General features: G+C 39.4%; 1 protein-coding gene across 12 annotated transcripts in view; it reads left to right on the plus strand.

The window, feature by feature from the left end:
- Positions 1-20,841, plus strand: part of LOC109479912 (agrin-like) — a 119,947-nt gene that overhangs the window by 79,505 nt on the left and 19,601 nt on the right. For all 12 annotated transcript variants that reach the window (XM_019781960.1, XM_019781962.1, XM_019781963.1 and 9 more), the window contains exons 3-12: positions 14,542-14,763; positions 15,909-16,133; positions 16,396-16,505; positions 16,873-16,996; positions 17,284-17,414; positions 17,550-17,748; positions 18,077-18,292; positions 18,745-18,966; positions 20,257-20,351; positions 20,576-20,690. In XM_019781960.1, the coding sequence (XP_019637519.1) occupies positions 14,542-14,763; positions 15,909-16,133; positions 16,396-16,505; positions 16,873-16,996; positions 17,284-17,414; positions 17,550-17,748; positions 18,077-18,292; positions 18,745-18,966; positions 20,257-20,351; positions 20,576-20,690 (1,659 nt within the window). The remainder of the gene's footprint in view (positions 1-14,541; positions 14,764-15,908; positions 16,134-16,395; positions 16,506-16,872; positions 16,997-17,283; positions 17,415-17,549; positions 17,749-18,076; positions 18,293-18,744; positions 18,967-20,256; positions 20,352-20,575; positions 20,691-20,841) is intronic.

Here is a 20,841-nt window from a genome sequence, read left to right on the forward strand (position 1 = left end):
CACCAAGGACTTTCTAGACTGTATATTAGCTCCATATGACATATTGATCTTGAGACACCCACTAGGAAGCAATCGACTGAGCAATTTCAATACGTTAGAAGGTTTGGTAGACTTGAGGTCAGGATCTACAATAGTGCTCGCTTGGCTGCATCCTTGGCCAGACGTTCTGACACGTTTGAAGTCTCCTGGGAGAAAAGGGAGAATCAGCTGGAAATGTCTCGTTAAGGGTTGGCATTCGCTTCCCCGCCCGCGGTCGGCCCGATTCCCATTATGATATTTTGAGCGGCTGGGAGAAATATTTGAAACACGGGGGATTGATACAGTGATAATGGGATGTGGTGACGCAGGTCAGTTGTATGCAATTATCTCAATCGACTGACAAATTCCCTGTTTGCAGCCTACAGATTGGGTTCGCACAAAGTTTATTTGTTGTATGGTCAGGATACAATCAGGCATGGGCAAGAAATCCATCACTTCTGTATAACCCAAATTTTCAAACTGTATTTTCTTTGCAAAAAAAAGTACAACTGTATTTTCCGGGTACATAAGTGATTGTACTAAGGAGGTAAGTTTTTTTTTTCTCTAATTGGTGCCATATTTGCTTTTGTCTATTTACTAGAATAGCATGACTGTCAGGAATCAATATTAATTTCATTTTTGAGGGGAAAGCTTTTGTGTAAGGAAATTCTGAATCTGATTAAACATTTTTGGAAAGGTCCAAATTCAACATGAATTTTGGATTTTTTTACAGGACTTTTAGTTTTTTCCAGGGCACATTAAAACATTCTATGAAATAGGGAAGGCTATGCTACCATGAGGAACATGTACTTGTTACGTGTAATAAGAGAACAAAGCTTTCTATTAATCAAACATGGCATGACTAAAACATATTTGACAAATGAGATTTTTCTCTGTTTGCTACAGAACGCAGGTGTTTTGTAGTGACAGCTATATAAAATCACTTAAACTAATGGTCTTATGGCAGACCATAATTTCCATGATAAAGCATATAGCAATCCATATAATTGCATTTTAAATTGAATGGCTAATTAAAAATTCATTTTTCCATTTCCTTAATGAATCGTGACTATGTATAGACTGCCAAGTTTTCCTTTCCAATATATAACCAACATATACCAACTTGCCGTTGTCTTATCAAGAAAATTTGCGAAATTTACATGACAAAAGTTGAGGCGGGACTGTTCCCTTTTTGGTCTGTTGTGTTCGTTACAGTTTGATCTCAGGGGAATAATTAGTATTAATTAGGTTGATACGTTTGTCTGCTGGACTCCTCCCTAAGCAACTCAGATAAGATTACCGACATTCCTGTCTAGCCCTTTATTAAGTCCTCCGGGCATCTTCTTTTAACTGTACGTAAGGATCAGCCAAGGAAACAGGAGCAAATTGCTACTTCATCTTTGCCAGTGTCTGTTCGAATACAAGAGTATAGTTTGCAGTTTATTTCAACGAACTCTCAAGCTTGTAGACAAGATAGTTGTTGACAACTTTCTATATGGGGATAGATTTGAATGGTTAAAACGGTGAAATTAAGAAAGAAATTTATCTTACGATAAGCCAAGACAACAGAAACAAAATGATACTTCATCTTCTATACCATTTGTTAGAAAGACTGCAATTAGATTCCAAAGTTTGTGAACAAGATGATGTAAAGATATTGCTTCAAGTTTGCCAACTTTCGATAAGGGGGCAGATCTGATATGCTTGAGAGCAGAAGTGCCTAAAATGACGATGACAAAGATTGGGTTCGGAAGTAAACTACAACAGAAGAGTGTCCTGGCATGCATTATAGCTGAATTTATGGAAGATTTCTGTCTTGACCCCTGAATGTATACAGTCCTGGGGGAACAGACTGCTTGCTGTGAAAATGTGTCCCTGTCTCTGGGCGTGAAATTATGGGTGTCCATTTGGACTTGTCTTATTACTGCCAGCCCTGCCCTGCACAGTTGGAAAGACTTGTTCCATTTTATGGGTTTTCTCTCTTAGCATATATCGTTCCTGTTCTAAGTTACATTTATCTTTTTTTTTCAAACATTTTTGTGCAGTTTTTATGCTGTAGAACTCATCAAACTATCATTGAATAGTTTCTGGTCATTCGGCAATAAACCCTGATTCATTTGTATTAAAAAGCAATTATAAACCATGTTTCTATTCTATAAATTTTAGCTAATAAGAATAGGTGCGTAGATAAATTGTTTTAGTCGCTGTTTTCTCATCCCCTCTTTTAGTTTGATTGATGACATGTAAAACAAAGTGAAAGGAAAATTTCGTTGGTTTGAAATCCAGTTCACCCACCTGTTGCACACATGTGGTCTAGCTTCTTTTATGGATACTGCGAACAGGGGAAGGGGGTCACGTTTTTCAAAAGGAAAATAAACAATATAGTATGCGGTGGGGTTTGGGCATAAATGTTTGGAGCTTACACTCACAAAAGTGTGGAACGTTTTGGGGTCAGTCTCTGGATTCAGGACTGTAGGGAGTAAACATGGCAGGATGTTTGGGAACCATTAAAGCACTTAATGTCATGTTGTTGTTGTTTTTGATGGACACAAAAATCCACCTCCAGCAAAGAACAAAGGTAGAGATGACTTCACATTTGTCCCATAGGTTTTTTGTGTGAGAGAATTTATTCCTGTTCACCTTTCAGATAGACCCCTAGAGAGTAGAAGGCAATCTGATACAGAAAGTTCAAAATTCCCAATTTACATGTACTGACAAGAGCTCAAAGTACTGAAATTTTGGCCCCAAAATGTTTTGTATAAATAGGTTACATTCCAGATAAATAAAAAAGGAAAATGTAGGCCTAGAAAACATGGACTTATGAGGAATCTTCTGTCTATTGTCTGACAACTTGTTATCTGGAAATTTTGAATGTGATGTTAATGCTTTTTTGACTATACACAGTAAAACAGCCCTGGCAGATGTGAACAGTAGCTGCCATTTGTCCCCGAATCATCTCCACTTGAGTTACAACAACATTCCTGAAACAGTTGGGCTAAACTCCATTGTTTTGTAAATAACACTGCTTCCAATTTCACCCCCTGCAAGGAGATAGGCGATCTGAATTCCTCCGACATCGTTCTTCGAAACCACACTGTGTGCGTGTGTGTGTGTGTGGTGGTTGAATAGGCAGGGCTTGTTCAGTTGACTCGACAATATCCAGCTACTGCATCAATCTACAGTCAAACCTGTAGATTCAAGCAGTCTACAGTCAACATAAGGACCACCTGGCCAATGTGACCACTTAGTCGAATTTTGTTGTATTGACACAAGCATTAAGAATACTGTCTATAGTGACCACCTGTCCACATAGTCCAGACTTTATCAGTGCTGAGTGGTCTACTTGGGTATATTCTACAGAACTTTCTCAGGCAAAAGTTGAGAAACAATGATAATTGAATGAATCAGTAGATTACATTGATTTTTTCAGAAGAAAGATTGGTCAGAGGATGTTGTACCTATAGGCAGCGACATACCTATAGCCAGGTCTATTAGTTCGTCAGCAATTTATTACTTCAATCACTTAGGGTACATTTAGCATGGGTATTTCAATTCAGCAAGGCTTCGTTAGAAATGGTTGCCTCCCAAGTCAATATAGCCTGATTAGATTTCAGACCTTATGGGAGTAAAATGTCATAACCTTTGCTGTCCTGGTAATCTCAAATCACACTCCTAGACCTGTGCTTTTCGCTGGTAATCAGACGTAAATGATCTTTGTTATTATCCCGCTTCTTTTGTTGGGAAGAGACTGGGGCAGTTTGATAAAGAAGTTAAGTATGGGTTCTGGTTATTTGTAGAGGCCTGACATGACAAAGACAACAGCGGTATCGCTGAAGACAGGAAGCTAATGATGGTATTATAGATAATTGTCAGGCTGATGGCAAGGTGGAAGATAGTGCAGTCACAATATTAGGCAACACAAAGTTACGAAAATGTCTACTGACTTGGCTAATGTCTTTTGGAACAACTTTCCTGAAGTTAAGGCAATTTCACGTCCATACCAAATATTCTTAACTATACTTTATTCCCATTTCCTGACATGAAGTATCCAACTAAATTTGAAGAAGCAGTTGAAGAAATTCCTTTGATCAGTGGATGTCTTACCTCGTCAAATTTCAACAGATTGGATTTCTTTTAATGATGCTAACTGATAACACGTATCAGATGGTATTTAGTTGACCGATGGCTGCAAAATTATCCACCTAAACAGCTCGAGGCTTGAAAATTAAGCAGCCTGGGCCACCACTCGTGAAATTATTGTGTGTGTCCTTCAATCTTGTACAGAAATTCGCACATTCCTTTATGATACCATGTCCCAGTATCAAGTGTGAGAACATGACTGTTATTTTGAAATTTCTTGACATGGTGTCCTGCCAGTTTCCGAGCCCCTACATGCATTCATACAGACAGGAATGCTATGGGAAAATGACATAGAATGATGGATATGTTTTTTTTTCCTGCTCTCTGCACTTTTCTGTGCCTTGCGTTGCCTTTTGATACTCCCCCATGGTAGAGTCTAGGAAAATTAGATGTCGCAGAGTGACGAGAGAGGAAGTATTTTTCAAAGGCCGTTGTTATGTCAAAGCAATGATCAAAGTTTCCTTCATGTTGTTCTTCAGTCAAATGTTTAATGTCAAATGTCTACAGTTGCACTCTGTGTATTGTGGAATTGGTAGATGCTTCTTAATGAAATAATCTGAATTCCTCTGTGACATTAAACTACGGTTTAAACGTGCCCAAGGCCACTTAGAGGACCAAGAAAGTCTGGTCTACATTGTATGTTGACAGAATTCTTAATGCTCGTGCCAATGTGAAAAATCATCCGCCAAAAAAGCGGTCACATTGGCCAGGTGGTCCCTATGTAGAGGTGGTCACCAGTTCAGTTTTGACTGTAGTGAATTTATAGCTAAATGTGTCTCACAGCCAGAGTTGCATCCACAGTCTAGTTGTTGTTATAGAAGCTACATGTATGTGCCAAATGAGCCTCAGTGAAATACGTGCCAAATGACCCATTTTCAATCCTTTGGAGGGCACATGTATATGACATTGACGCAGACTGAAGTTTTGATAATACAAACACACTCAAGTACACATTCTTTTCTGACAACGTTCTTTCCACTAAAGGTTGCAGGTGCTAAGCAACCCACGTCACCAGAACGCACTGCACCTGTGAGAAACCGCAATGTATTGTGCATAGCATAAGGTCGTATTCGTGCATATAAGGTTAACACGCCGGCTGTAGTTTCCAAATGTTATGTAAAAAAATATCGTCTGCAACAGGGAAAACTCTGATGCAACGTTGACCAAAAGTCCTACAAAAACTGTGAAGGGGGAGGGGGGTGCTGGTAATGTTCGCCGATCACTGTCTAGTAGGAAAGGGTCCTGACTCATCATACAAACCTGGCCGACCCCCCGACCTGAAATTGACAGTCTCGATAACACAGAGTTCCTGACAGGACAAACAGAATGTCTAAACTTGGACAATAGACATTGACAAGTAAAGGGGGTATTGTCAACACACCTGTACACAAGGTAAGACAGACAGGTGATAAAAAAATCTGAAAATTAGCTGTTGTAGCCTTGAAAGTGTGAAAACTGACCCATGTCGTATTTTCATAGGGAAGGTTTTGTAGCTTATAAAAGTATGACTTTTTGGTGGTATTTGACCTTTGATATTTACTTATTACACTTTACAGCAAGAAGAACAAAATGGCTAAATATATAATGCTCGGCTAAGTTTTTATCTACATCAGTTTGAAGGTAAACTGAAAATCAAACGGTGTAAAAGTAGGGACTTTCAGAAATAAGACATTCTGTTTACTTCTCTCATTGTGTCCGATGATTTATCAGCGAGACTGAAAGAGTGGTGCCACGTTTTCTGTCGCAAAGTTTGCTCTGAGATAGCTGCTGGCGTCTAACTGCTCACAGTTCTCGAGCAGTCTGTATTTCATTTGCTCTATGGGGCTGTCCAAACACCTATATGTCTTACTGTGACAACCCTTTACAGGTTAATGACCTTACTAGGAACATGAGGAAGAATGCACCTTTTCAAAATTACCATATAAACAGCTCTTTAGATATGGCAATATCAAATCTTCACGGGTATTCATTTGAACATTTGTCTTGTAAGTTCTTTAATCCAGTTAAATATGATTGTGTAAAAAATAGATGTGTACCCTGTTTCTTCTTGCACAGGTGTATAATATACAGTATGTGATTGTATGCAGTCGACTGTCGTGTGCTACACATGTATTTCACTCATCAGAATTTCAGTTTGTAAAGTACAATGTATCTTTATTACATGTGTATTATACATATTTGTAGGCCTTGAACATTCAACATCAGGAAATCATGGCGATTGCTTACAATTACTTAGTTAACTTACTTTACTTACAATTCTGTGATTTTTAATAAAATAAATCTTTGTCTGGTTCATTACATATCAACAACGTATGCTGAAAGTGCCCCTTGCTCGCTATTATGCTTGTGTCCCTAAGTCTGTTTTTACCTGGGTGGGCCAAAGATACCAGAACCAGTGCAGTGACTAATGAAGACCTACCTCAGCTCCTGTTGATCAATATCTATGCACGCTGGGATCTTTTATCTCTGTGATTGCTGTTCACTTCAGTGAGTTATAACCCTGGGCCTCTGCCATTCTCCAAACCTACTGAGTTGTGAAGGCAGATAGGGGTCCCTTACTATCTTATTTGCAGTCACAGTGTGGTCCTACCTTAGAGTTTCCAATGTACAACCAGCCCCGAATGTTGGCAAGGTCACAGGTTACTCATAGCAGTTTTTGGATTTTGTGTGATATTGTAGCACAAGAATAAACGTAGCTCTCTTATTTGTCAGAATTCAGCACGAAACTATCAAATGTAAAATATTTGATGACTGTCAGACACAGATAATGGTTATCTAAACCATTTTCAAAATGCAGTACTTACTAGAAATATGTTCTAAATGTTTCAAAAACTGGTGTAAAACACAAAGAATGCTCCTTACATCTGCTTGGAGATAATGGCCTCTTGTAAGCCGTGTAAGATGTAATTGTAGATCCATTTGTGTATGATTTTTGGCAGTTGATTCTGAACCTGATCAGTTGCAGAACCCATATCTCTCCCAGAAACAGCTGAAGATGTCCTTGGAACCAGCCCAGGGGACAGGTGGTCTAAATTGGATTAACGTCTGCAGATTAAACAAAGGTTTGGCTGACCTTAATCCGCAACTATTGCCCAATTGCATTACAGTAATCCTATGAAGAATGTCACCCCTCTCTCCCCCCATGGCTGAGGATGTATGATAAAGGATTAATATTGAAACTTTTATTGAAATGTTCCTTGAAACGAGTTTTCTTTTCCTTAGGTAAGTACATGTATTTTGCTATATACATTGTATACAAAATTCATGGATAGCTAGGCCAGTGCCTTTACAAATTCAAGCAGCATCAGAGAAGATGAGGAATAAATCTCAAAATGTAATGGGAAATCGTGAGGCTTTCGCTGAGACTGTGAATCGTAAGATTTGTATCTCCACCCCAGAGAATGGAGCAAATTTGGCAGTCATGCACACTCCCAGGAAATCCTGATTAGGATTAATAGGATGCCTTTAAAGATATGATTCAGTGAGTGAGCGAAATACGTGATAAGCATGAAGGCTATTATGCCGAGGATGAGAATCCATGGAATGAAAATAGCAGTAAGCGCAAATCATTTCAGGCATAACTGGTTTTCTAGACGGCTATTCACTTGACTGGGAGTTATGTATTTTGTGTCTAAATGGTGCTTTAGTCCAACCAAAAGACGGTAGAGTGAAGAAGAGTAAAAAATATTCCTCTCAAATTTCGGGATATGCAACTATGTATTCCATTTATTCCTTGACTCTGATAGCAAGAGGCTCTTCCGAAAGCTGATGAGATAAGGGTGAAAACAAATGATGGCAGATGTTTCTGGCAGCCAAAACAGCACGACCCTCAATGGAAACAAAATACCTGCCTAACTCCTGCTGGCATCCAAGTTATGTTGATAACCCAGCTTTGCTGTGATGTTTTGGTATTTTTTTCATTCAAATTTTCATTTTACAGAGGAATAGAAAAGTCTGAATTACTACTGAAATGTTCAGAAGTTTGTATACTTTAGTGGGCGGAAAGGGAAAAGATTTTGACAACATTTAGTTGGACAAATTCACCATGAAATCTCCAATTGTTTCAGTACATTTCTGCACATCAGGACTCCCTGGGTTGTGAAGTTTATACGGAAAATTGGGAAGCTGTCGTGAACCATTGTCTCGGCTCAATGAGGTGTTAATTGTCCAAGCGCTGATTTTATGGTGTATTGTCCCGGTACACATCTGTAGGTGTACATAATGCATGGGGGTGGCTGTGAATGGCCCTCAGGACTCAGCCATTTACACAGGTGTGAAAATCCATTTGTTTTTCACAGGATTAAGCAATTACAACAATAGGCTGCTATTTGGGCTTCCAATCCTTTTAATTCAAGCCTCCTTGGGTGAATTGGAGAAAATGGCTGGATTAGAATTACCCATATACATGTACATGTATTCAGATTTACAATGTACATTGCTATTTTTGTAGTTACACAGAAGTAATTTTGATAGTAAGAGTTTTTTTTCTAATTCAAGTCAAGCAAAAAGACCAACAATTTTTCATTATGTAATAAGTTGTTACAATTTATTTTTAGGGCCAATATTGGGTTTGCACAAAACAGTTTGGTTGCTATAACTAGGTAATACATTTGATATATGTTGACAGTCGATATTGCTTATTAGGTCATGGTTATAAATGATAGAAGTAACACAATTCTTGAAGCCTGTTTCATTTTCCTGTGAGCTCATTTCAGATTAATCTGAGTGTAACACAACAGATGACATCATGTAATAGTTTCGCTGCTTATTTTTGAGGTGGGACATATTTTTTATGACACTCAGATATACAGGTACAGAAGGAGGCAAACTAATTCTGCTTTGTGATGATATTTCAATAAAATAATAACATACGACAAAAAGTGCAAAGCCTTTTTCTCTTGGGGTATTTTGTAATGACTTGTTTACTAAAAATGAAGAAATGCCATGAGCTAAATTGTAACGCTTCAGCGTTCTTGGCGAAAAATAATTGACAAAAGGTCAAAGTAGACCATATTTTCACCTTTGAAAGGCCACAGAAGGGTCACCCCAATGCTCAGGGCGCAGAGAGACAATGCCAGTTACCTATGCTATACTGATCAAAGACAAGAACCCTCTAGGCTTTGGAGTGATGGGAAGAAAGATGGCATTGTTCGACAGCGCTCCTTTGGTCGTGAGAAATTATGACTGTAGCTAATTGCGGGAACCACAAGTGTCAGACCGAGTGATATAATATGTTGGGAGTCAAGTGTTAGTCTGGTCGTGGTAGATTATACTGTTTACCGATAAGTAGCTGTGGAAGGGATGGATTGTGCTGCATGGTGTAAAATAGAGGGAAAGTGTTAATGAATGAAAGTAATCAAGAATTATGCTAATTCAAGGCTTGAAATAATTATTTTTGTTCTCTGCAATTCTAGTATGTGTTTCTTATTACCAAGCATGTATTGTTTTAGCTTTCTAAATAATTCATTTTTGGAAATCTCAAAATATATAATACCTGCAGGTTGCAAATATGGTGGTTATTCTTTATCCAAGACAGTTACAGACAGAGTGGTGAACAAGAAATTACTCTCAGTTCAAGTATACTGCAGTAGCAGCATGCAGTGGAAAATGTTGAGCAACCTTGAAGACTGTCAAGGGCATTAAGAAGGAAGATCAGGTTTTCTAGATGTTCTCGCAGCTTAATCCGCAGGCATGCCAATGCACTTTTCAATTTTCTTGGATTAGTTCAATACAGAGACTTGGATGTAAAGTAGAAAGAAGAGAAGACTTAGAGTTGTCTGGTTTGCATTTGTACGCTGTTGTATGTTCCCTTACAAAAACAATACAGACATGTGCGCTGACCCTCTGTTTATGTGTTTAAACTTCTTTTTCATGTCATAAAAATCTGTACTTTCTTACAGCGATGAGAGACTTAAGTCCAAATGGCAGAGTAGACGAAACAAGGGCTGCCATTCTACACTGTGTAAACACACCCACTCATAGTCATACACATGTTTTTGGGGAGGGGGGTCATGTTGGTGTTCAGTGGAAGGCAACCAAAGATTCAGCACCATGTACATACTTTTGCTTTGAAGGGTGGTAGGGATACTGATTTCTGAACATCTCTTTGTTTTTGTACTACTGCAAAATGTTTAGGGCAAACCAGCAAAAGTTATAGGAAGGTATTGGGTTAACAAAATTGCACCACTAGAACTAGTGATTCAGAAAAAATTATGAAGCACACTTACAATTTTATAGTATCTAGCAGCTCAAGATTCTCATTTTAGCCATTAGAAATGCCAATCTTTTTAAAGTTAAGCTAAGCTGAAGAAAGTACAAAGAGTCAAGTAACCCATGTTAAAAAGTAACAAGTTGTAGCTATTCATCAGTCTGAAGTGCTGAACAGAGCAGACAAAAGTTATAAACACGAATGATCTTCGTCTGTCGCCCTCCCCGAGGGTCAACGAATACAATTCCCTCCCCAAATCTGCACCCGTCAGGGAACCAACAGGTTATCTGCGAGACGCTGTCTCAAACGGAGACAAATTGTTCCAGACTTGACACAGTATGAAAGCACAATGACACCTTGATAGGATCGACCTGCTTGAGCGACAGAAAATCAATGGATTTGCAGACTGATGACATTTAGCACAGACAAGGACATTTTCCCTTCAGGATTTCAGATTAAAGTCTGCAGCAGAACTATTGGTATCAGCGGTACCACAGTCAGTTACTGAGAGTGTACATGTAGATCTGAATACTGATGAGTTGGGTCCAGATCCTGAATACTGTAGAAAAGACAGGTCCCGATCCGGCCAAGAGAAGTTTCTGAGGGGGGGGGTAACTTTAGGGAAGTATATTGAAGACAGGGAAGAAAGTTCTAGCGAGAAACATGACAAACTTGTGGCCTGTCTGAAGTTATTGAATTTTAACACAAGTTCATGTCCTCAGTTACACTTGCACCTGAAAGAATTTTTTTTCACTACTAGTCTTGTAGCAAAAAATTTTCTTGTACTGAATATAATATTCGATAATGTTTACACAAGATTACAGCAAAAGATGTAATCCCGACGGAGTTTGATTCAACAGTTAGAAGTCGGTAATAATGCTCTGCCTTTAATTAACCATGTACGTAGGAATCTCTCTGATTGATGGTCTGTCGTTTTGTACACCTGGGAATGACAGGAATCCTACAGCTTCACACCTGGAGTCTTGGATAGCTAATTAAGAGATCGTTAATCACTGACCACTTGTACAGACTGTAGTACTAAAGGTTAATTCATGTCCCCTGTCAAGGCCTAGGATTGACTTTTAATTAACCTGTACTCTACAGTCTGGATTTTAAAAGGTTTATATGGTAATGGTATCCTTTTTTAAAAAATAGTTACGTTTATCAAAGACTGACTACTACTTTATTGTTTATAGACTTTCTATTTTGGAACCAAACTTTCTAGCTTTGAAACAAAAGCTAGGAGGAGTGATTTTCAATGTTACATGCACTGGTGAACTCTATGAAATAAAGATAAACAGTTGAAAACCCTACTTTATTAGGTTATTTATTAGTCTAATCTGTTGGATACAGAACTTTGGACTTGGTGTGTATTAGTAGGTGGCCCTGGGGGTACATCATTTGTTTATTTTCAACAAGGACAGGAGCACTTAAGGAACATGAAGTACTGGAAAGGTGCCAAAAGTCCTGGCTGTTCTAAGTGAAGATATTTGTAAGTTTTCCAGTTTGCACCTGTTGCACACATGTTTGGTGTTGACAGGTTGGAGCCGCATTATGCGATTATTGACCACAAATCTTTCAAACTTGACGCTTGATTGACTTGCTGTAGTGTGTTATTGTCTGGTACGACTTCTCTATTACATGTTTCTGAAGTTACTTTTGTTCATGGTTCACCTCCCACGTCGCAATATGTACAATTGTATCTTCCCTGAGATTTACTTTAACTTTAACTTGTCTTTCATTGGATATGCATGTATAATTCTTCTACAAACACTCGGTCCTGTATTGTGTAAATCTTGTAGCTAGGGTTCTATTTTTAAAAATTGCTTATTATTTAAGAGAATAATTGTGATTTGTCCATTGAAAGTGAAGAAAGCATAAAAGAGGTTTAGACAACATCTTAAAAATAGTATGGTCATAGTTAGGATAATATAATGTGTAATGTTAGATGGAAAGTGCCAGAAAGCAAATTATAAAATAATTTTCAAAGAATTTTCATAGCCCCATCATATTTGTTTTCTTTTCTGCAGCATATAATACTGTAGAGTGTCCAAAATTACAGTTAAAAGTAAGACTTTGGAACAGTCATGGTAAAATGAGGCAGGTGTATCAGTTTGAAGAGGTTAATTGTTTTACTGGCCGCATGGGTCTCCATGTCCATTCACCCATTGTGTGTCGTGTGTACCTAACTCCTGAACACATGTGCTAAGAGCATGCCACTGAACTACAAGTTTATCCGTACACAGAAGCGACTTTCAGGCACGGTTTTGGGGACAATGCCAACTGTTTACTGGCGGAGAACTCCTCCATTGTACGGGACAGTTTCTCACGACTTTGTGCGGTTTAAGGCACAAAGCTTTCACTGTGTTTTGGACACACCTGCAAGAAAAGCTTCACACTCAATCTCAGTCTCGCGCTCTGGTGAAGAAAGTCAACTCCGTGCCCCACTGGTAAAGAAAAGCGCAATTCCGTGCGGCGTTACTTCCCTTTTTTAACTTTACGGAACCTTTGTAAAACGAGGTCGGCTAATTGTCACATGATGAGACGATGCAGAAAGGACTCACGTCTAAACTTAAACCACTGTAAACAATTATCCAACAGTATACTTACAATACTGTAAGTGTTAGTAAGCTCTTTTCAGTGGGGCGAAGTAACAGCCAAAATTGTGAAGTTTCAATCTTCATGATGAAGTGTATTTGTTAAGAATTTGTATTTGTTAAAATTGTTAAGAATTTTACACAGATTTTGAAACACTAAGTTACAACAAGAGAAGACAGATTGCGAGCATTTCAGTTTTTTCACCAAGTATCTTAAAATGTAACCAAACACTTTGAATGTACATTTATTACATCTTGTTGCTTACGTAGGCAATGTACTAAGTTAGAATTTTTTATAAGGACAATTTCACAAGCACCACTTTTACCACCACAGAGCTTCTTATGCCCTACTGGTCGTTGACATGTCATGATTGTCATCTTAGCATGAAGCTTGTGTCTGTGGTCCACATGTGGTTGTTTGAGATGTCCCTGGGAGATAGTGAGAGATGGAGGGACTCATTACAGAGAGATGTCAAGGTGAGCTGTCAGAGGAATGTGGACCACCTGGGAGGAGAGCACTTTGTAGTGGTTTGTTTTGCTTGAAACCAGATCACAATCTCGATAGTTTTCTGAGTCAGGTATGGAGTCAAAAGTCCAACTATATGTAGTACATACATTGTATATTACTAGAAGGGATTATGAAAGATGCATATGTTTAATTTTTTCCAAAAAACAGTGTTGTTTTGTACAAGTTTCATAACTAGAAAGGTACATGTATACATACATCATATGCACTAAAAGGAAAATCGGTCTCTGCCACATACATGTATATCTGAATAGCTGGTATAATTACCCCTCAGCGTAACACACCAGCTTGTGTGTTAATCGAGGACTGAATGGAGGGCATTGCATGTCATATATTGTCGTAAAACCACCATTTTATATCATCCTTAAAGTTAGAACCACAAAGCTTCTCAAATACAAACTTCCCAGCTCATCAGGACTGAGGTTAATACTTTGGGGTCGTGTCAGGTCAGTAGGGATACTGTTTCCATGGATACAGCATCCAGTAGCACCAGCTCAATTATCATGACATGTCTTTTTATTTCCCTGGGTGTATTTTCTTCCCTGTTGAGGTCTGCTTATATGAAGGCATGGGAGGTAATCATGTAATATGGTACAATTGCAAAGTACCTCCAATTTATTAACAGCCACATTTACGCTGATTACACCATGCAAAATTAAATGCATATTTACCCAATTGCCGTTATTTGCTCTCTTGGCAAAGTGGAAAAAGTAATCAAGGTCAATATATATTTCATTTATGCAAGAATGTGTTTTGTTTACCAAGTCATGTAAATCTTGTTCATGGCCAGCTGCAATTAAACTTAAGCTCCAGTGTGCTTTAAGGTAGTCATTTGGTACCAAATTTGTATTGTTTAGCAGGGTTAGGTAGCAGGCAGAAGGTTGGAACAATAAGGTTCATCATCATCATATTGGGAGGCTTGCCTAGACCAAGGCAACACCCTGTCCCTCCAGACATATATATTAAGTTTTAAGTAAAGTTTAGATTTAAAATCCTACCATCAAAGACTACAATTGTATGCTGAATTAAATCCCTTCTCCCTTCCTTTGCAGACCCCTGTATAGCCGTGTTCTGTGGTTTTGGTGCGACCTGCGACCCCACACAGATCACCAGTGCGGGGAAGGGGACGTGTATCTGCGAGCAGACGTGTTCCAGTGGCGTCATCGCGCCTGTCTGCGGCTCCGACGATGTCACCTACTCCAGCAAGTGTAACCTGGAGCTGAAGTCATGCCAGACACAGTCCAGGATTACAGTCAAGAAGGAGGGAAAATGCAGTAAGTTGAGGATGGAAGAATTTCAATATTGAGGACACACCAGTATTATTTGTTACTCAGACTTGAAAGAAGTTGTGCTGATCTGGACTGTCAAGCCACTCTGTACTTTTCAGGAAAGTAAATTATAATTATTATTCAGATTTCAGGAAAGGGATATAAAGTAATTGTAATTCAGATCCAATTTTTCATCCGAAGGAATCCTCTGTTTTTATCTTGATGATTTTTGCTTCAAAATGTGTGAAAAGCAAGGAAATAAATCAATATGTCATCAGGTTCCTGTGTTAGTAAGCAAAGGAGACAGGTACATTGTGTTTGTTTCTTGAGCAGCTTTTGACAAGTTGCAAGCTTGGACATTCTTATTGGATGAGTATACGAAGTCATTTCGTACATAAACAAAAAGTTCATTTTGCATTACTGGCCGACATTGCAAATGTGAATTCTTTTGACAATCCTGGTACTTTCATGTTCACAGACACTAATAGAAATACGAAAGACAGTAAATTGGAAACAAGGTCTGCAAATTTTATTATGCAACTTCAAAGAGTAACGTCTGAGCCGGTTCGTCATTGTTTGATCAGGTTGGGGAAAGGAGAATCCAATTTCCCTCAATGCCCGGAAGAGTTAAGAAGTCTAATTTCACCATTCCATTTAATAACTGTCTGCCCAGATTTGATTAGGTGCACACAATATGGGGGGTAATGCGATTTGTTCTTCAAAGCTTTCTCCCTTGTCAACTGATAGGACTTGTTAGGGCTCGTACAAAGTTAGATAAGTCAGGATAGAACACAAAGTTCCATACACTTTACTGGTTTAGAACAATCTCGTACCTTAATTGCAAGATACTTTGACAGTACCATTGTGTTACATTGTATGTACCAGTAATAATGTATATTGTAAAATGTAACCATTGCAAACTCAATAAAGTACAAGAAATGGCAGGAGCTACCTAGTCATCATCAGTTGTTGACCATGGGAGATGCTATCAAACCATTAAACAACACAAAACAAGAGAACTTGTTAATTGTCTTTCTATCAACTATAGCTGTCTGAAGTCGGAATCTGAATATTTTCATTCACAAACTGTTTTGTAGTCCCATCATTTTTGCAGCGTTTATTCTGATGTTTGCGTCTGACTTTCTTCCTAGTACAAGATCCTGACTCCAACCCCTGCTATGGTAAGGACTGCAGATATGGCAGCTCCTGTGTCGTGGACGGCTCCACCGCAAAGTGTGTCTGTCCGACGTGTGACGAGCAGACTGAGAGCACGGTTTGCGGGGACGATGGAAATGACTACAAGAACGAGTGTGAGATGAACAAAGCAGGCTGCTCCAAAAAAGAGGAGATCACTCTAAGGTTTAGAGGGAAATGCAGTAAGTACAACAACCTGAATTAATTTTCACATCCCTTTCTTCTTTATGATGGTAAAGCAGTGTTCTAGCCAACCTGATATATTTCTCTGTCATCTCAATTTTGTTTGACGTTGAGTACCAGCTCGTCCAAGAAAATAGTAAAATTATGACCCTCTGAATCTCTATTCCTGCCATTTGAAGGGCAAATTTTGCTGGTAGACATAGCATATATAGTTTACTATTATCTCTTTTCTATATCTTACATGCTGATTTTTGTCCCCAGACCCCTGTGATGGCTTCACTTGTGACAAGGGTGTCTGTATCCTGGATGACAACAGGAACCCACAGTGCAGCTGTCAGCAGGACTGCCCTGCTCCTGATCCATTGGCTAGTGTAAGGATTACTTAAAGGAATGCATATATTACAGTACAGACAAAAATATAAGACTTTCATATGTAGTAGACTGTATAGCCTTTGGGTCAATATCATTTATCCTTTTCAATATTCTACACATGTACTTGTATTTTACCTGTTATCTTTAATGTCATCTGATATACTATTTTAAGCTTTGTTGGATACATGTAGCTACTATTTAGTTAGGAATATAAAATTGCCCTACATGTTAAGATACTGTATTGCTGCCTACCCTATGGTTTATTTGTGCGTTAGAAGCTTTCGTGCTCTGATGTATGAAAAAAAGGATATTTCTCGGCCATAAGATGAGTGTTGAGGATGGCTTTTAACTTCTTCCTACTTGCAGATCTGTGCCAGTAACGGGAAGACGTACCCCAGCGAGTGTCTGATGCTGAAGGAGGCGTGTGAGACGGGGAGAGATCTGGAGGTGGTGGACAGGTCAGAGGGCTGTGAGTCGGTCTACAGCGCAGGTCAGTGGAACAACATTTCATTGTTGTGAAGGGAAGCAAGCACTAATACATTTGGGAAAAGTTCTTTACTCAGAAATCTTTATATAACTATGTTCATTGTAACTGAAAGGAACAGAGATGAAAGCTTCTTTCTTTTCTTAATTTTATGAAACTTGAATGTCTTAACAAGTTGATATTAGTATTAGTACAATAAGGGGCAATGCCTTATGGATATTTCTTTCTTATGTTTGTTGTAAGATCTTTAAGATACATATTAATCTTGTTGTCTTTTTTTCTTATGATTGTAGCCAAGGGGAAGGCAGTAGAAGGCACCTTTGCTCTGTCGGAGCTGGATCGTAGACCTGCCGAGTTCCAGGCTGCTCTGGAAGACCCAACCTCACAGGAGTACAAAGATCTCAAGGACAAGTTGGAAAATGCTGTAAGTACCGGTACTGCAGCTGCTAGAGGGCGCTTTTCAGTGTTGGGACATCGTTCAATAACATATCTACACGCTAAGCGCTGTGAGATTCACAAGACATGCCACTGACATGCTCCTTTTGTGTGTTGTTTTCAGCTTGGAGCCTCCCTGGGCCCTGGCAGAGAAGTCAAGATCATTGGGTTCAAGGACGGAAGCATCAAGGTCATTTTCCAGATTGTCTTGCCGCCTGGGTCCCGAGAGAATCCCGAGGACGTCAAGGAGAAGCTGATGGAGGTCCTTCAGGACGCTCCTGACTTGGAAATCAAACCTGGTACCTTAGTGGTGGAGGAAGCAGGTAAGCATTTCCCTTTAGACCTTATTTCCTTTGCCTTAATGTAAAGCCCCTGTCACACACTTACAACCTTCTCCCAAGTTTGTTACCAAACACCAGGTTTGGCTGATGTTTGAAAGCAGTCTGACCTGATTCAGGCCATAACTATGAATTAAAATGAATTTGAGTCAACAATGAGTCGAATTTGACCCCCAAACACTACTCACTTAAAGCCAAATACCAGCCAACCATGTATCAATACTATCATGTATCTTGCTGTTAACTGAAGGCGATAACTTGATGATTTTAAAAGGATAGGACCTCCACACTGTCTTCTTTGTTTGCATTTCAGAGTCCTGCTTTGGCCAAGTGTGTGAGTTCAGCTCGGAGTGCACGATCAATCCGCGCACGCGGGACGCGGACTGCAGCTGCGAGTCCATCACGTGTGACGAGTCGTACGTCCCCGTCTGCGGAGACAACATGGTCACCTACAACAACGACTGCAAGCGCAAGCAGGCCGAGTGCCAGGAGCAGAAGCCCATCATTGTCAAATACAACGGCAAATGTGGTGAGTAGCCAATGGAGTTTTGTAATCTGTCTTTTGGCATCAAACCTATACCAGTTGTTGGGGTTAGTTGAACAGTTCATTGGATTTTGGGCCAGTTAAAGAGGAGACGGTCTTTGCCAGTTAATTGTGGCAATAGAAGTTTTCCATAAAATTTTATAGCAAAACTTTAAGGTTCTTCTTTACTACGTGCCCATAGTCGACCACCTTAATAGACTGAAGATTAAGATGCCTTTAGAAAGTAGCTGTAGAATTTCGTACGCAAGATAGCAATAATCCAGTAGTCTTCTTAGCATGAAAATTCATCTGAGGTGGTAAATTATTAATGAAAATTAAACTGTTTTCCAACTCAAAAAGCTTTTGACTCTCGTTAATCTTAAGGAGATATCAAGGAAAAATGCCCCTGTATTTCACAGGAATTGTTGTTAAGTCTTGGTCCTTTTCCTTCCCCACAGCCCCAGCTAAGGAGGCGCTCTGTGAAAACGTGAAGTGTGGCTTCGGGGCCACCTGTACCGTCATCGAGGGTAACGCCATGTGTGAGTGCGACACGGTCTGCCCTGCGGAATTCCAGCCGGTGTGTGGCTCGGACGGAGTCTCGTACAACAACATGTGCTACCTGCAGGCCGAATCCTGCGAGAGGCAACAGGAAATCCGCAAGGTGGACGACAGGCTCTGCAGTAAGTTTGTTTGTTTTATTAAGGTCTCTATTAGTATTTTACAGATAGTGAACACGGAGAATTAATCTTGTAAAAGCCCGACAAAATGAAGTATTGAGTTAATAGAAAACTAAAACTACATGTAACTCAAAAGTTTATATTTTCATGCTTTTATATTCATTACCATTTACCATTATACATAAAGGGGAGACAAAATAGGTGGTGATCACCTTTACAAGTTGTCTCTGCAAGATTAAGAAAAAGAAAATATTCAGAGTTTAGATTTTCAGGACCAGGGTGCAAGTTGGACTATGTTGTGTCAATACTCTGTCTTCCATGTCAATGTGTTGCTTTTTGCCATTCATCAGTTGTTTGTTTGTTTGTTATACCTTACATGTGCTCATTTGTTTGTTTTCTAACTCATTTCTCTGGAAGATCCATTGTCATCCATGTCATGCATTTGTTGCTACAAGTATGTCATCGATAACATCATTTGTTTGTGTATTTAATCTTTCTTGACTGTTTTTTTGTCAAACTCTTCAATGCACGCACTGGTGCTAAGAGCCAAGATGTCATATACTGACAAATGGCACATTACATTTAGTTCTTAAATGCACAACATGTGACCTATACTCCACTCTTCACACAGCCGAGTTAGTTTCACCGACAGAGGCAGTCATTACTTTTGTTGAGAGTGGCTCTAAATCTACCAACACAGGAAGTAAGGGAACAAGTGCAGATTCCATCCCCCCCAAAAACAAGTCCTTTCAATCGGTTTAACTTTAACCTTGCCCTTGCTGCCCAACCCTATAATCAATACAAGTTTGGTGTCAAATGGTTACCTTAGCAGGCCACAGGTTAAGGTTTCCTGCATGTGGGATTCTTGATTCGGGGTTCATTTTAGCTCCAAATCTCAGAATACTTGGGTGAAGATTGATGCCATAATTTGTGGGTTATTTTAGGCATGAGTAACTTCAAAAACAAGCCATACTAGGTGTAAATTTAGATTCACTGGTATGCTAGAGGCTCTAGAAATGGAATGCCACACATCCTCCCTCAAGCAAGAGGCTCAAAGAAGCTGCCGTTACTATTTCCACACTACCAATATGATAAGGTGTCACTGACCTCCTGTCAACTCTCACCTTTGACATCAAGTGTGAACTACTGGTGTGGCTGATGGCTTTGTAATTTTGAACTTTGGCCTGTGACCTTTCATGGGCAGGTGGTACATAAGGTGATATGTGGCCAGAGGTACAGGTGGTTTGTATTTTCCATCGTTTCATACTAATAAAAACTATGTTTCCTTTGTAGATGGCTGTGAGAACACAACTTGCAGGTTTGGAGCTATCTGCCAGAGCAGCAGCTCAGTTGAGGCTCTGTGTGTCTGCCCTAAGTCTTGCATTGAGGTGAGCTCTTTGTTCTCTCAAACTGTCAAAGAAAAGTTACAGGCCACTGGTAGAAATTATATCTATATATGTCTATATTTGATATTGTTGATCGTATTCTGCCATTTTGCTAATACAATACGAAAGTGCAAATTAAAAAGGATGGTCGACTTTGTTTTCTTTAACTAACTGTTCTGCTGTTAGAGAGAGACACACATGATTTAATTCCGCTTGTTGTTTTGCAGGTTTATTCCCCTGTGTGTGGATCCGATGGTAAAACCTACTCCAACAAGTGTGAGCTGGAGGTGGCCTCCTGTAACCAGCAGAAGCACATCAGGGCAGTCGCTGACATGCCATGTGGTACGTACAGATGGTCATCGTAACATCGGCAGACACATGGTTGTGTATCTTTGAGTCTCTTTATTCCGGGACTTACCAACCTGATGAAACAGTTCATGGTTGTAGGATTACAGTTTTACAGTTTTATTCAATCAACAAATGCTGCATGCAT

The sequence above is a fragment of the Branchiostoma belcheri genome, unplaced genomic scaffold, assembly GCF_001625305.1.
Source record: "Branchiostoma belcheri isolate BF01 breed outbred unplaced genomic scaffold, Haploidv18h27 scaffold5, whole genome shotgun sequence".
Taxonomy (NCBI): domain Eukaryota; kingdom Metazoa; phylum Chordata; class Leptocardii; order Amphioxiformes; family Branchiostomatidae; genus Branchiostoma; species Branchiostoma belcheri.